The sequence below is a fragment of the Cetorhinus maximus genome, chromosome 8 (genome assembly GCF_964194155.1).
Source record: "Cetorhinus maximus chromosome 8, sCetMax3.hap1.1, whole genome shotgun sequence".
NCBI lineage: Eukaryota > Metazoa > Chordata > Chondrichthyes > Lamniformes > Cetorhinidae > Cetorhinus > Cetorhinus maximus.
The window spans coordinates 74,777,626-74,792,112 of NC_135886.1; the positions used below are offsets into that span (position 1 = coordinate 74,777,626).

The 14,487-nt window shown below is 47.7% G+C and overlaps 1 protein-coding gene across 2 annotated transcripts in view; it reads left to right on the top strand.

The window, feature by feature from the left end:
- The window catches only part of xpnpep2 (X-prolyl aminopeptidase (aminopeptidase P) 2, membrane-bound), a 157,862-nt gene extending 144,151 nt beyond the window's left edge, over positions 1-13,711 (top strand). For both annotated transcript variants that reach the window (XM_078547058.1, XM_078547059.1), the window contains 3 exons: positions 4,860-4,936; positions 6,591-6,689; positions 13,095-13,711. In XM_078547058.1, coding sequence (XP_078403184.1) covers positions 4,860-4,936; positions 6,591-6,689; positions 13,095-13,295 — 377 coding nt within the window. In that variant the 3' untranslated portion in view covers positions 13,296-13,711. The remainder of the gene's footprint in view (positions 1-4,859; positions 4,937-6,590; positions 6,690-13,094) is intronic.
- The last annotated feature ends 776 nt before the right edge of the window (positions 13,712-14,487 follow it).

A 14,487-nucleotide genomic window follows, 5' to 3' on the forward strand; every position in this document is an offset into this window, starting at 1 on the left:
CAGCTGGTGAGGTCGAAGATCTGGGCGCCACATTTACATGCCAGTCCAACACATAATCTCACTGTCTCCAGCCCACCTGTCTTCAGGACACATGTAGAGATGTCTTCCAGCCACAAGAAGAAGGCTGAAAGCCTCAGGAAGAAGGCAGCACCCCACTTCACCCACCAGGCCCTCAAGCCTTGATCAGAGGACACGTCCTGTATCCCAGAGATGGCTGCAGGAAGCACGCCAGCCTCACCTCTCCAGCCTGGCGGAGCAGGTCAGCGCGGCTGGCAACCATGCCCCAAATGCCACCCAGTGAAGAGGATGAATGATCTCATCCACTCCACCAGGGTAAGTCATCCTTCAACTCCCTCCAATATTAAACTCTCATCATGGCATCATGCACTCAAATGGCTACTCGCTTCAGGGATCTCACACAACCATTAGCGGGGGACACATATCAACACTCATTCTCTCACCGAGACTTTCACATCACCACCACCCCATCAATCAAGTTGCTCACACTCCATCCTCTAGCCCTTCTGGGGAGGGCTCATCACACACACGGAACATGCATCTCACCCAACCTCTGCTCCATCTCTCCTCATCACATGCCTTTCTTTCTTCTTCATACAGGCCAAGCTGGCGCACAACAGATGCAAGAGATCACAGACCATGGGAGGGATGGCCGATATCAAGTCAGTCATGCACCAGTCCAAGTCCCCAGACCACGTCTGAAGAGGAAGCTCAGGAGGAACCATCACGGCGCTCACACACACCTCAAAGACACACACATCAGTGGGGCAGTCGGAGGCAGGGACAGCCCAGGTCTCCAGCACCCAGAGGGCTGCTGGAGACCAGCCACCCACTCAGACCGAGTCAGATGATGAGCCCCTGGAAGTGGCCACCAACTCAATGCTGGAGATGCAACAACAGGCGGCGGAACATCAGGCCGAGATTCGACAATCACTCAGCAGACTGGCGTGAACGATGGAGAAGTCAGTCCATGTTGTCTTATGTCATGGCTCCAACATGCGAGCGCCTCAAGGTCACTATGGGAAGGCTGGCGACCACCATAGAGACCTTGGTCCAGCAAGCCTTGCTGGATTCGCGCTCGACCCACCACTCCATGGCCACAGACCCTGGTGGGCACCATCATGACGTAGGCAACATGGGGACGAGGCACCTTGACCCCCCTCCAGGAGCACCATCTCCTGCAAGAGTCAGGGTGGGGCCCGTGGGCACCCACAGGAAGGATGAGCGTCAGCCGGACACCCCGGGGGCCTCCTCTTGGGACACTCCAAGGGTATGCAGCCGCTCACAGCCCCCTCTGCCTGTGACACCATCCACTCCAGCTGCTCAGGCTGCTGAAGGCACTTCTGTCCTGAACAGGGTGCCCTCCAGGCCTCAGGCACCCAGGGGACGTCCACCAAGGTCATCACAGACATCAGGAAGTAGCAGCCAACAGGCTGCCTCCACCTCTGCTGTGGATGTCTGCACCCTGGCGTAGCCGTAGAGTTAGCAAAGTTAAGAAAAATTGATGTCACTTTTGGGTCACGGGTCTTCTATACCATGTAAAGAAATTGCACTTTTGTGAATACGTTCGATGTTTATGTGAATGTTTTGGGCAACTGAAGGCATTGTGATTCTGTACATTGGAATCCTCTTATGCAAGGTTTAGCCATCCTCCCATTCAGTGATAGTGTCTCACTGTGAGATTAACATTCCTGTGATGTCAACCTCAGTTGAACTAGTCTCTGCACCCTTGTGTGATGTCAGGGAGATGTGTTTAAATCTTTATTGGAAATGTGTGACGTAAGCGTTTCTAACCCTTCTTCCTCAAGGAACACCATTGAGTGAGGGCAGCTCATCAGCATTGATATTCTAGCGGCATTTGTGTCTCCTCAGTGGTAGTGACAGGAGAAAAGACATGCACGGGAGGAGATCCCTAGGCATGTCCACATCTCAGCCGCAGCAGTGTTTGCATCATTAGATGGTGGCGAAGGCTTCACGTTTTCTCACGCATTGCTCTTGTTCCTCAGTGGATTCTCACTTCCCAGAGTGAGTTCACTCACAGAGCTCCATGGTCCAAAGCAGAGATCATGGCCGGGCAATTTATGAGGCCAGAATGCGCAAGTTTGAATGCAGGACTCGTTCTCGCTGCAAGTGGGTGGACATCCCTGAGATGAAAGAAAATGGCATTGAGGGCTAGGAGAGATGTGGCCATATTCCCTCACTTGACTTTACTCTTCCTGGAACCTGTCAACGATTAACGTATCATGGACATGCCTCCCACATCTTCTTTCTTCTATGGCATGATCACACTCCAATGATCTCTCATCCTCCTCCAGTTCATCCTCTGGCAGGGGTTCATGTCTTTGCATTGTCAGATGTGAAGGGCGTAATAAACTGTGATGGTGTGGAAACCCTATCGGGAGTGTATTGTAGTGAGCCACCTGAGTGGTCCTGACATAATGATGGACCTTCCTGTGAAGGGCATCTGAGAAATGCCAGACAGGTTCCCTGTTCATCCTTGAAAAGAACCAGAGGCAAAGAAATTGAGCACCGCGGTCACCTTCAAAGCCACTGGAAGGAGATACCTTCCAACTCCACAGGGTGTCAGTTCTTCATGAAGAATGTGGCATATTTGATGTACCAGAGCTTGGGACAAGTGCAGACATGCATGGCATCGCCTCTCACTTATTTGTAAATAGAAGACTCTTCTACGATAAACCTTTGGTCTGGAAAGTCGCCCCTGTTGTCTGGGTCTCTCCTCCTGACCCTCCTGTTCATGCTCTGGCTCTGCTTGATCATGTCCCTCAGGTGTGGCCTCCTGCTGGATCTGAGCCCAGCATTGACTCTCCCTCCTTCACCTCCTCCATTACACTGGGACCCTGACAAAGGCAGCATTGAGCTCTGCATCCGTATGTGCTTTTGCCTTCTCTCTGAAAGGAAACATTGAAAACATTAATGATTCAAGGGGTAAGAAAGTGAGGCTCAGAAGATGAAACATTTGGAAACTGTCAGGGTCCATGGTTGTTCCTGCCCTACATGCCTGGGTGGCTGATGCTACCTTGTCCCTGAGACACTAGTACACATGTGGAGGTGATCAAGATGGTATTGCAGCAATATAACATCTTGGGCCCTGCATGGGATGCTAAGGTTTAATTGAGATCAGTGACCCAACCTAGCTCTGTGCTCCAATCTCTGATGTGGCATATTATTGACCAATCAGTTGCTCATGGTCAATGGGTGGATGCCCTTTGGCCCGTTAGGAGTGTCAAATCTGATAAACACATGACAGGCCTTCATTGATAGAATACCATAAATGATATAGCTGTACCTCCTTCACTATTGCCTGCATTCCCAAATTCTACATCCCTATCTGTTACCCTTGAGATGCAGTGACAATGATGCGAAGCCAATGAGTTCTGAGTACCCCATTAACAGTGCTAATGAAGCCATTGGTTTTCAGTGGCTTTCATCGCAAGGAGGTCTTCCTCCTTTCTTTCTAAGCAGAGTCCTGTTCACTCTTACGGCAACAACAAGTTAGAGGGCGACCCCAGGAATTCCCAACGCGTATTCACCCTTCCCTCTCACTGCCATTCCTCAGCCTTCCCTCCCTATTGTCCACCTTGTGTTCATTGTCCCCTCCCTCGCCTCACAGACCACCCCCAGTTGAAGTGCTAGTTTTGAAAGTGGAGTTCTGTCTGACTGCCACTGCACAGTGGTGTCACTGTGGATGATCTCAGCCACCAGGAGTAAAAGACCCTTGCACTCCCCAACCTCGGCCGCAGTACTGGTCACTGTCTGAAAGTGAAGGCCTGAATGAGTGCCATAGCACAGTGGTGTTCTTTGGGATAACATAGGCAAAGAACAGAAGCAGACCAACCGTGCAGCACCAGCAGTGTGATGTTCATTGCAACAAGATCGGTGCAGCGCTGTGGCAGGTAGGCTATGCACGTTGTAACTCACCTCGAAGTTATGAGCGAACTGAGACCCGGCTTGTGCAGGCCACCCCTTTTCAAACAGGTCTGAAGCCAACATAATTTCCTGCAAGATTGGAAGGCGTGACAAGATTCCGGCGAGCAGCAGTTTTAATGAGCATCCATGAGATGTTAATGAATGCAAGTGGCGTTCACACCAATAGTCAGCAAAATAACCGACCTGCCATTAACCCGCAATTGGGAGAATTGAAAACTGTTTTTACGCCGGTGCATTTCCGACTTTTTGCCTGCCACTGGTTTTCGTGCTCCCATCCATGACGAAACCCACCGTGGGCAGGATGGGAAAATCCCACCCCATGATTTTAGAACCCATGCATAAAGGTGTAGACACACAACAGAACCCCAATCACGGCTCAGAATTCCTCCCTTGCCTATCCAGATAATGATGATCAACAGAGGGCAAGAATTTCTAGCTGAGTTTCCTTTAACCAAAGATCATTTTCTATTTATGGCCTTTTAACCTTCACATTAACAGTGATGTCTTCTATCACACCTCTTCTATATATATTTGTGCCGCATATCACAGCCACTGATACAAAATGCAAACTGTACGCACCACTAAACAGTATGAGTGTTTTAGTACCGGTAGAAGAATCAAGGTTTACATGATCAAAAGATGAATACAGAGAAGGAAGGTCCATTTTAACCCATCTATCTGGGGAAAAAAACTGCAATTCACCATCATAGCATCCAGCTGTATCTTAAAAGATTCCAAGGTTTTTATGTAAACCACCTCTATTGCACATAATTGCACATCAGCTTTTGTGTGAAAAATAACTAGACATCAGGTCTGTGTTTGCACCTGATGCCTCTTCTCCGAGGGATGTTTGTTACGCTGCATAACATACTTGTTAACTTTTCCCCTTCCAGAGCCTGGTTATTATGAAGATAATAAATTTGGAATTCGAATAGAAGATATTGCTATGGTGGTAAAAGCAGAAACTAAGGTAACACTTATGAATTTGTTAATGTTGTATCTCAAGTACACCAGACACATTTTTCCAATTAATCAGCAGGGAACCTTTTATAAATGTACTGCACTCCGAAAACAAAGGTCTTTTCAGCACCAGCTAGTTCCATCACTCCCTTGCAGATTAATGTTTACTTCTTCTATAATTCCCTAATTAAATCTAGAATCCAAATTTTGCCTACTAACAGCAGAGTCAGAATCACCTTGAGTGCAGAATCCCTTCCTGTCTGCACATCACCACATGATCACCATGGGAGCTCCCTTATGAGCATTATCATCCTTTAACTACAAGATGTATAGAGTGCTGCTTTCTACCATAACATCAGCTGGTGGCTGAAGGAGAAATCAAACCAACAAAAACCTACTCCTAGTAACTGAATTTCAATTTGACAAAAGTCAGCATGTATGAGAGCTGGGACCATGCAGTTTGGATAAATTTTATAAACAGTAGATTTCACTTATCATCTTGAATCCTTTGAGTTAAAAAAGATTGTCAGGAACACACTGCAGTTTTAAAAGAACCTGTAAAGAGAAAAGGGATCAACATTATGGTTGCAGACCTTACATTGAGCTCTAGTGAAGTTCTGCTTTGTAATTATAACCAGGTATTACTATTGTTTGTAAGAACTATATATATGAAAAGACAATTCTAGATGCTGTGTAATCAGCATCTCTTATTGGGCTGCCTAGCAATGAATTGAATGTTTCTGCTGTTTTAGAAGACTTTGGAGATTTCAAATGGTAAGCCAGAGCTAAAGCAGGAAACCACTTCTTGTTATTACAGACAACAAAAAAAACTTTTCTTTGAAAATGCTTCTGTGCATGCTGACAGTTGTTTTCCTGTTCTTTCTACTGCTGCTGATATTTTCCACTTTACAGCAAACTCTGTCCTCCATCATTGTACTCCATGTCAGCTGTGGCTCTGGTAGCACTCTTTCCAAGACAGAAAATTCTGGGTTTGAGTACTGCTTTAGGTCTTGAGCACAAAAATATAGGCTGATAATCCAGTGCAGTACTGAGGGAGTGCTACACTGTCAGAGTCGCCACCCTCCAGGTGAGATACTAAGGGGCCGTGTGCTCTCAGGTGGATGAAAAAGATCCTGTAGCTAGTTAAAGAAGAGCAGGGGAGTTAACCTAGGCACCCTAGCCAATATTTATCCCTCAAATCAATATTACAAAAACAAATTGTGTGGTCATTATCATATTGCTATTTGTGGGAGCTTGCTGTGTACAAATTGGCTGCGGCATTTCCTACGTTACAACAGTGACTGCACTTCAAAAATACTTCATGTCTGTAAAGTGTTTTGAAAAATCTGAAAGGCTCTATATAAATACAAGTCTTTAATTTTTTTTCTTTTCAGTAATTCTCATTAAACAGTTAATTGTCCTCAGTATCACAGTCAACTCCATTTGGATTTTAAATGCCAAGACATTTGGACTTTTTGATTCTGGCATCAGCGTTTTATTGAAAACTTGGATTAAAACTAGTCCATTAGATGACTTGATGCTGAAATATATCCTGCCAGATTAAAGAATCACACAAAACAGGAATAATGCAACGCGCAAATGATTCTCATGTCCTTTAAAAAAATGCATGAAATAAGAATTGTTTTAAACATTCATTTTTACAGTACACATTTGGAGGCATTCCCTACCTGACTTTTGAACATGTGTCTCTTGTTCCTTATGAACGAAAACTGATCAATGTGACCATCATGAACAAGCCGCAGGTGAGTTATTGTTTGTGCCTTATCTGCAAGGTGATTAAGTGATGTAGCTGCTTAGATCCTAAATTCTGGAATTCCATCCTAAACCTCTCCACCTTTTTGCCTCTCTCTCCTCAAAACCCACCTCTTTGACCAAACTTTTGACCCCCTTTTATCTACTTATGTGGCTCAGTATCAAATTTTGGTTGGTAATATACTCCTGTGAAGCAGCTTCGGATGTTTTATTACAATAACAACACATTATAAATTAAAGTTGTTGTTCAGGGTTTGTGATTGTGCAGCTCAGAAAGCTTATTGATCAGAGCACAATGCATTTCATTTAGCAGCTTAGAAACTGGTGGAAAAAACTTCAGTTTTTCATATTATGGTGATTTATCATCACCATTTTGTAGCGCAACTCACCTAGTTTTTCCAATCAGGGATATTTTGACTGCATTGTTCATTCACATATTTTAAACAGGTTAAGGTAACAATGATCAGACGTTCTAGTCTTCCCCTCTTGTGTACTGACTAAAGGCTGCTGCACCTGAATGCACTTTTACCTTCATCATTTTGCAACTTATTGCAAAGACATCTAGGACAGTGACATGGGGTGCACATGGAAAGCGTGCTTCATTTTATTTACACTACAATCGGCTAGATTCCAGTGTTGTTTAAATTGATCAGACGTTTCTCTGTCAAAGCTCACAGTCAGGCACCCGGAAACGAGGGAGGAAAATTAGCATGCAAGGTACCCGCAGCACTTGTCTGTCAATTGTTCCAAAACAGCAACTAGAACGCATCCAGTCCTAATCCCGGTCTTGCTGGTGCTGTAAAAAGCAGCACTTACTGGTTTCAGATTCAGATCAATTCATCAAGGTGAGAGGTTTTAATGCTGGTGAATGAAACTCATTCCCATTTCAGGTCCCTTGAAGTACCCACTGATCAATTTCAAGTTGGGAACAGCATATTTTGTTGCGGAGTAAAGTTTCCTGCAGACAGCCCTATACATAGAGAAATAACCTGTAGTCCTTCAGTATGATGTTTTTCTATTTCCCACACCATCCCATCCTATAGGGCTGTGAATGCAATTGCCAATTTAATGGCAAATAAGATGCAGTTTCATGCTGTGGATCCATGCCAATTAGGAACAGTTTACAACAGCGATGAAGAAAATTAAACTTTATCAGAAAATAGGCTACATTGAGACATGCAAATAGTTTTGAGTCACCTTAATTTGTAGTGACAGTTTTGCTTGCATTGTCCTCGGGAAAGCCAATCTTGAGCAGGAACATTTGAGGCTTTCCTGGAGAGAAACAATTGCTCCAGTCATTATGTGAAATGAGAGCTTAAATGTAATCAAAAGAAAAAAGTTTACAAATAATACCAGAGCAAATTCTTGACATTTGTATATTAAATTAAAAGCCATTGCAAATTACAAAAGCGAAGGGCCGTGACTGAGATGAGTATTGATGTTATGGACTCCATTTTCAGTAGCATCGGTTCAATAATGTCTAGGGAAACACAGCCGTTAGTGATCGCTATGACCAGCTGATTTGAGGCATGCAGAAAAGACATGGGGCAGAATTTCCCCGTTGTCGGGCGGGGACGGGCCCCGCACATCCGCGCATAAAATGACGCGTGGTGACGTCGGGCAAGTGTCCCAACGTCACCACGTGCCATCGCGATATTTCGCTGGGCGGGTACGCGATGATGTCCGACATGTGCCCACCATTAATTAACGGGACACTTAAAGCCCTTGAGTGTTCAATCGATGCTGATTTTTCGGCACCCATGCAATCTTCAGGTTGGCGCATGGGCGCAATGGGCAGGCGGGTAGGACACATTTGCATTAACCGCATCCACACACGGGATAAAAGGGCTCACTGGGGTCATGAATGTCAAGCATTTATTTTTGAAAGTTTTTCAAACTTGCCTGTGTGATCTGCAGTACTTCAAAACGCATACCAGCTGCTTTTTCTGGGTTCTTAACCTTCAGATCAGCACTCTGCAGTGAGGAATCTTTTCTGGGCCTGCAGGTTTCAGAAAGCCTTCCCTTAGCCTGGGACTGGGAGCTGAACTGTCCACTGGAGGCAGCTCCTCTGAGGAGGAAGGGAGGGCTGGAAGGGAGAGGAGGCCAGGAGTGCACATTCAGCCTCCAAGGGAGCCACCTTTGGGAGGACAGCTGCAGGCAAAAGGGGCGCAGGGCCAAGAGGTAGTCCAAGGCGGAAGGGGCTGCGGAAGACACCACTATCCTGTTGCCAGGGTATACAGGCGGCGAAGCAGCTACCTCAATAAGTCTGAGGTGCAGTGCCGAAGGAGGCTCCAACTGTCAAGGGAGACAGTCAACTACATCTGTCAGATGATTGGGCCTGAGATCTCCGCTAACTGTGTGGGTGGACGCCCCATGCCAGTGGCTCTAAAGATCACAGCTGCCCCCAACTTCTATGCCTCTGGCTCCTTCCAGGGTTCAGTGGGTGATCTTTGTGGTGTCTCCCAATCAGCTGTCCACACTTGTGTCAAGCAGGTCACAGATGCTCTGTTCAGGTGTGCATTGACCTTCATCGACTTCCATTGGAACCAGGCAAGCCAGACACAGCGAGCCAGAGGCTTCGCGGCCATTGCTGGCTTCACCCACTTCCAGGGTGCAATAGACTGTACACATGTGGCCATCAAGGCGCCAGCAGCTGAGCCCGGTGCCTTTGTCAACAGAAAGGGCTTCCACTCCATGAACGTGCAGATAGTGTGTGATCACAGGATGCTGATTCTACAACTCTGTGCAGGCAGCTCCCACGATGCCTACATCCTCAGACACTCCCAGGTGCCGGGGCTCTTCAGTGCTTCAGCCCAGCTTGATGGATGGCTGCTGGGTTACAAGGGCTATCCCCTCAGAAAGTGGCTCATGATGCCTCTCCGCCATCCAAGAACAGAAGCTGAGCAGCAGTACAATAGGAGCCACGCCTCCACAAGGGCTGTGGTGGAGAGAACCATCGGTCTTCTCAAGATGCACTTCCGATGCCTGGACCTCTCAGGGAGCGCACTCCAGTAGCCCCCAGATCGTGTCTTGGTGATAGTGGTTGCATGCTGCACTCTCCACAATCTTGCGCTGGAAACGGGGGATGCAGTGGATGATGAAGACGTCAACACAGTGGCTGCGGCTGCACACGATGAGTCCAGCAGTGAGCCTGAAGATGAGCATGCACTGGGAAATGCTGAGGGGTTAGACGCTGACCCAGGCACACTCCAGGGAGTCAGGGACACCCGGGAGGCTTTAATCCAACGAACCTTCAGCTAGCACACCACAGGTGGACCTCCAGGACAAGCCTGGGCTGTCGCTCGATACTCGACACCTAAGTGCAAAATCTGCCAGGTTAGGAACAGTAACTAAGGGCTTTGTTAATAAAGCTGAATGTGCAACAAAGCACTCATTACTGTTTTGGAAACCATACACATGCAGAAGAAAAGAGGTACGCTCAGCCATGGTGACATATCTGAATTTAATGTGTCAAGCAAGGCAACTTATTACAAAAAAAAGACAATAGTGTTACAGACCAAATAAAATCATAACGGCCTCATCTTGGGCCAACACAAAAGCACCAGTGAAAAACCTGTGGTGTGCCTAAGGTGCCTTATGCTTTTGTTTCTGGGTACTACGTCTTGGTGCTGCCCCATCGCTCGGAATGGCATCTGAGGCAGCCTGCTGACTCTACTGTCCCGTTGGCCTTGATGACCTTGGCAGTCATCTTCTGGCCTGTGGAGCCTGTGCTGGGCCCACCTGGGAGAGAGCTGCCATTTCCCCAGCTGGCATCTCTCCAGTCATCACAGCCTTACCAGATGATATGCTCACTGGGAGCGGGCCGGAGGAGCTGCTGCCCTCATCCGGAGCGCCCTGAGATGCACCCACAGAGACAACAGGCAGCTGCTGCGCCGATGTGAGGTCACTTCTGACCTCTCTGCTCGCCATGGATGGACGGGCACCAAGCTGGGAAACTTGGTGCCCACACCATCTCCCACACTGGCACTGACCAGCTGAGGTCAATGCCGATATGAGGGCTTGCTGGTCTGAGCAGAACCCCAGGAAGCCCTGACGGGTCTCCTGGATTAGGCTCTCCACAAGAGTCACCACTCTCTCCATAGCGGACGCATGGCACTTGGACATGTGGCTCATTGCTTCGGCGATCGTCCACGTTGACTCCTCCACCACGAGGACCAAGCCAAGCATAGCCTCATGTGTCTCCCCCAGATGCTCCCACACACCCGGCTGCATTTCCTGCATCTGCTGCTTCACGGACAACTCCAGAGGCACATCATCAGGCACCGACTGAGCATGTACCTGGACCCCTGCAGTCCTCCTGCTGGCGCCGTGGGCACTCTCTGTCTCTGCCAGCTCCTCCAGCGACTGTGAAGTGCCCTCACCGCTGTACCCCGGGACACTAGCTGATGTTTGAGTTCCCACCGAGGTGCTAGTATCTGCGCGGGTGCCTGCCTGGCAGAAATGGTGTGACACTGGTGAGACTTCAGGGCCCTCAGGTGTGAGAGGGGGCCTCTGCTGCTACTCCTCCCGGCCCTGCTCCGCTGATGCTGAAAGGAAAAACAAGGACAGTGGAGCACTTAGCGTGGAGACAATGACAAAGTGCACCCCTGTCCCCTGGATCATTATGCGCTCATCCTTCCATAACCAATGGTCAAGCCATGTTGCAAAATTAAATCATTTAATATTCAGCAGTGCTAAGAGCTGTTGGGAGGACAATGCTGACTTCATGGGGGCCGTGGCACCCCAGCCTCGCCAACACCAGTGGACCTTGGCGCATGGCGCCTCTCCAGATCCAGGGCCTCCTGCTCAAACCGGCTGAGAATGGCGATCTGCGCCTGGCCGCCGCCAGTCCTCACACTCTGCAGCATTACGAGCATTCTTCTCCTGAAAATGAGAGAAGAGCATTTGTTTGTGCAAATTGTACCTGGACAGTCTTCGCGGACGGCCCACCCCAACCAGAGTGGGACATATCAGGGCTCCAGTGCCTCCTCACCTCGCTGCTGCTGAACACTCAGACAAAGCTGCTAGGTCTCCTTTGTCCCCCCCACCCTTGGACTCATGCTGCCTACATCACATTAGGCACCACACAGTATATCCTTCCATAGCAAGGAGGTGCAAGCACATGGAGTGCAGAGGGCAGCAGATGGTTTGTTGCCACGCCACCTTGAAGCTCCCCTCCCAGCATGTCATCACCCTGACTGGGACATGTCCTGGAGTTCTAACACAGCGCCTTGGTGCAGCTCCTCCAGGTTGCCCCCAAAACAGTCATGTGGGACTCAGTGTAACACATGCTGCGGGGGCAAAACACATCTCTTCAGCACCCTCTCAGGCTGACCTCAGCATGGGCAATATCTGCTAGCCCACCCAGCAAAGGACAAATGCCTTCAATGATTCAATGTAGTCACGACACTCACATTTGGGGGGGGTGGGGCAGCAGGGGGATAAGCTGACCTGCTGGGTTAAATGCCCAATGCCAACATGGTACTCACCCTGCCAGAGCACAATGAGTCGTTGAAGCGCTTGCAACACTGGATCCAGGTGCGTTGCACCATGTCGTGGGAGCTCACCACCTCTGCAATCCCCTCCCAGTTACATTTGGTCATGTAGTGGGGGGGCCTCCTCCTCCCATCCTGGGGGACCAATACCTCCCGCCGTACTGCCACCTCCTTGAGGAGGGCAGCAAGTCAGTCATCCGAAAAGCAAGGGGCACACTGGCCCCCCTCCCTACCCTCCGGCCTGGCCTACTCAGCAGAAGCCTTGCACTTGCCATTGTGAGCAACCTAGAAAAGGCTGCCAGGCGTTCATTTAAACAGGCTGCCGGATCGCCATTGGACCCGGCAGTCTGTGCACTCCCACTATCCTCGGAAGTCAAGAAATACACTGGGCGGGCCTTAATTGGTCTACCCGCGTAAAATGGCAGCACGGACCCGATCATAGGCAGCGATTGGGTCCGCACCCACCCGCTCCGCACCCCCACCCCGCTCCTGCTCCGCCCCCCCGCTTCTGCTCTGCCCCACTGCTCCTGCTTCGCTCCCCCCCCTGCTCCTGCTCCCCCCCCCCCCCCCCACCAACCAGAAAATTCGGGCCATGATTCTCTATTATGATGAACAATCCAGACATTTTTTTTCCTCAATCCCCATAACAAAATTCTTCAAATCTACTCTATACTTCATCTTAATAAGAGGCCAAAATTCAGTACATCACTGTTTTGGGACTTGTGGGCAGAGATCTACAGTCGGAGTCCACATGGCGTAGCATATTATACAGCAGTACAAGCAAATGCTTAAAATGCATTCAGAAACAATTTTAATGATGATAATCTTCTACTATCTCCATGATGTTACTATGTTTAGAACTTAGAAGTTTATTTTTCTTCTCAATGTTCTATTTTCTAGATTGACTGGCTAAACAATTACTATGAGAAGGTCCGGAAGACAATGTCCCCTGAACTGCAAGCACAAGGGTTAACAGAGGAATATTATTGGCTTCAGAAGCACACAGAGCCATTTTCGCACAGTGTCCTTGTAACATACTCACTTATCAACTTGGCTGGGGTCCTCCTGGGAAACTTTCTGTTACAAGGAAGGCTTCTTTAAAAATGCTGACCTCTAACCCCTTTCACAGTCTTCTCACAGGATCCTTCCTTAAAATAGAAGCAAATCCTATGAATTACTTTCAATGTAAACTAGACCCCTATCTGTCCAGTTAAAAACATAATGTGCCTATCCCTACTTTAAAGGAGATGTCATCATTGCCTCTGTTTAGTTTTCTCATGCCTAGGGCTGGTGCAGTTACGGAGATTACCAGTTTCTTGGAACAGCTCAATTCACTTAAAATCAGTATTTCAGAATGGCCTGAATGCCATTCTTTAAATTGCCAAGCAGTAAAAATGTTGGTTCTGCCTATGGACACAGCAGTACTCAGCTAGCATTAAGGGAAACTTTCCCATGGATGATATTTTGCTGTGAATCTTTCTTATTAAATAAGGTTAATACCTGACTTAAAATAATAATGGCAGAAATATGATTTTAAGTTATCAAACCAAAGGAGCACACATGGGAAAATATCTTTTCTAAGCTTTCTTGGCTCAGATATCCCCAGTTCTATGCCAAAGAACTTTGACATTGAGGTTATGATGGAATTGCCAAGGTCAAAGTTTGTTAGTCGCCATAATGGTTTACTGAACTATGTCCATAATCTGTGTCACTGGAGAAGCTAAAAGTATCAGCACGTCAAGATTGCAGTTCTCCCTGAAAAGGGAAAATTAGGAATGAAATAGGCAATTGCATCTTTGACAAGCTAAGACTCATGCAGAAGTATTTTGAAGGAAAGGCCTGCTTTCTCCTTGGCTTTCAATCTTTTAACATTTTTCAAAGGATAATAACCCACAGAAGAATACAAGAAAATATAGAGCAAGAGAGGTACATTTGATCCCAGTATGATTTTGTTTCCTCTGATCAAATTGCCTTGAAATTAACATCGCCATCAACATTGCCACACCAACCAATATCCTAAATTCAAACTTACTTAAAATTATTTCTTCTTTGGCTGTCAACTATGCTGTACTATTTGCAGGAACTGCAGCTATTTTCTATGCCCTCTATCCCAAGGGTGGCTTTGAGGGTCTATAAGACATGGAGACTACTGCCATGAATATTTTAAATCAGCTTCACCCCAAGAAATCAGCTACAGTCAGCCCAGAGTCACACAGGCAAAAGGAATTCTGCCCCAACCCACTTCTGAGGAAACTCCAACACAGTGGAAACTCTGGGCCATTGTATTCTTGAT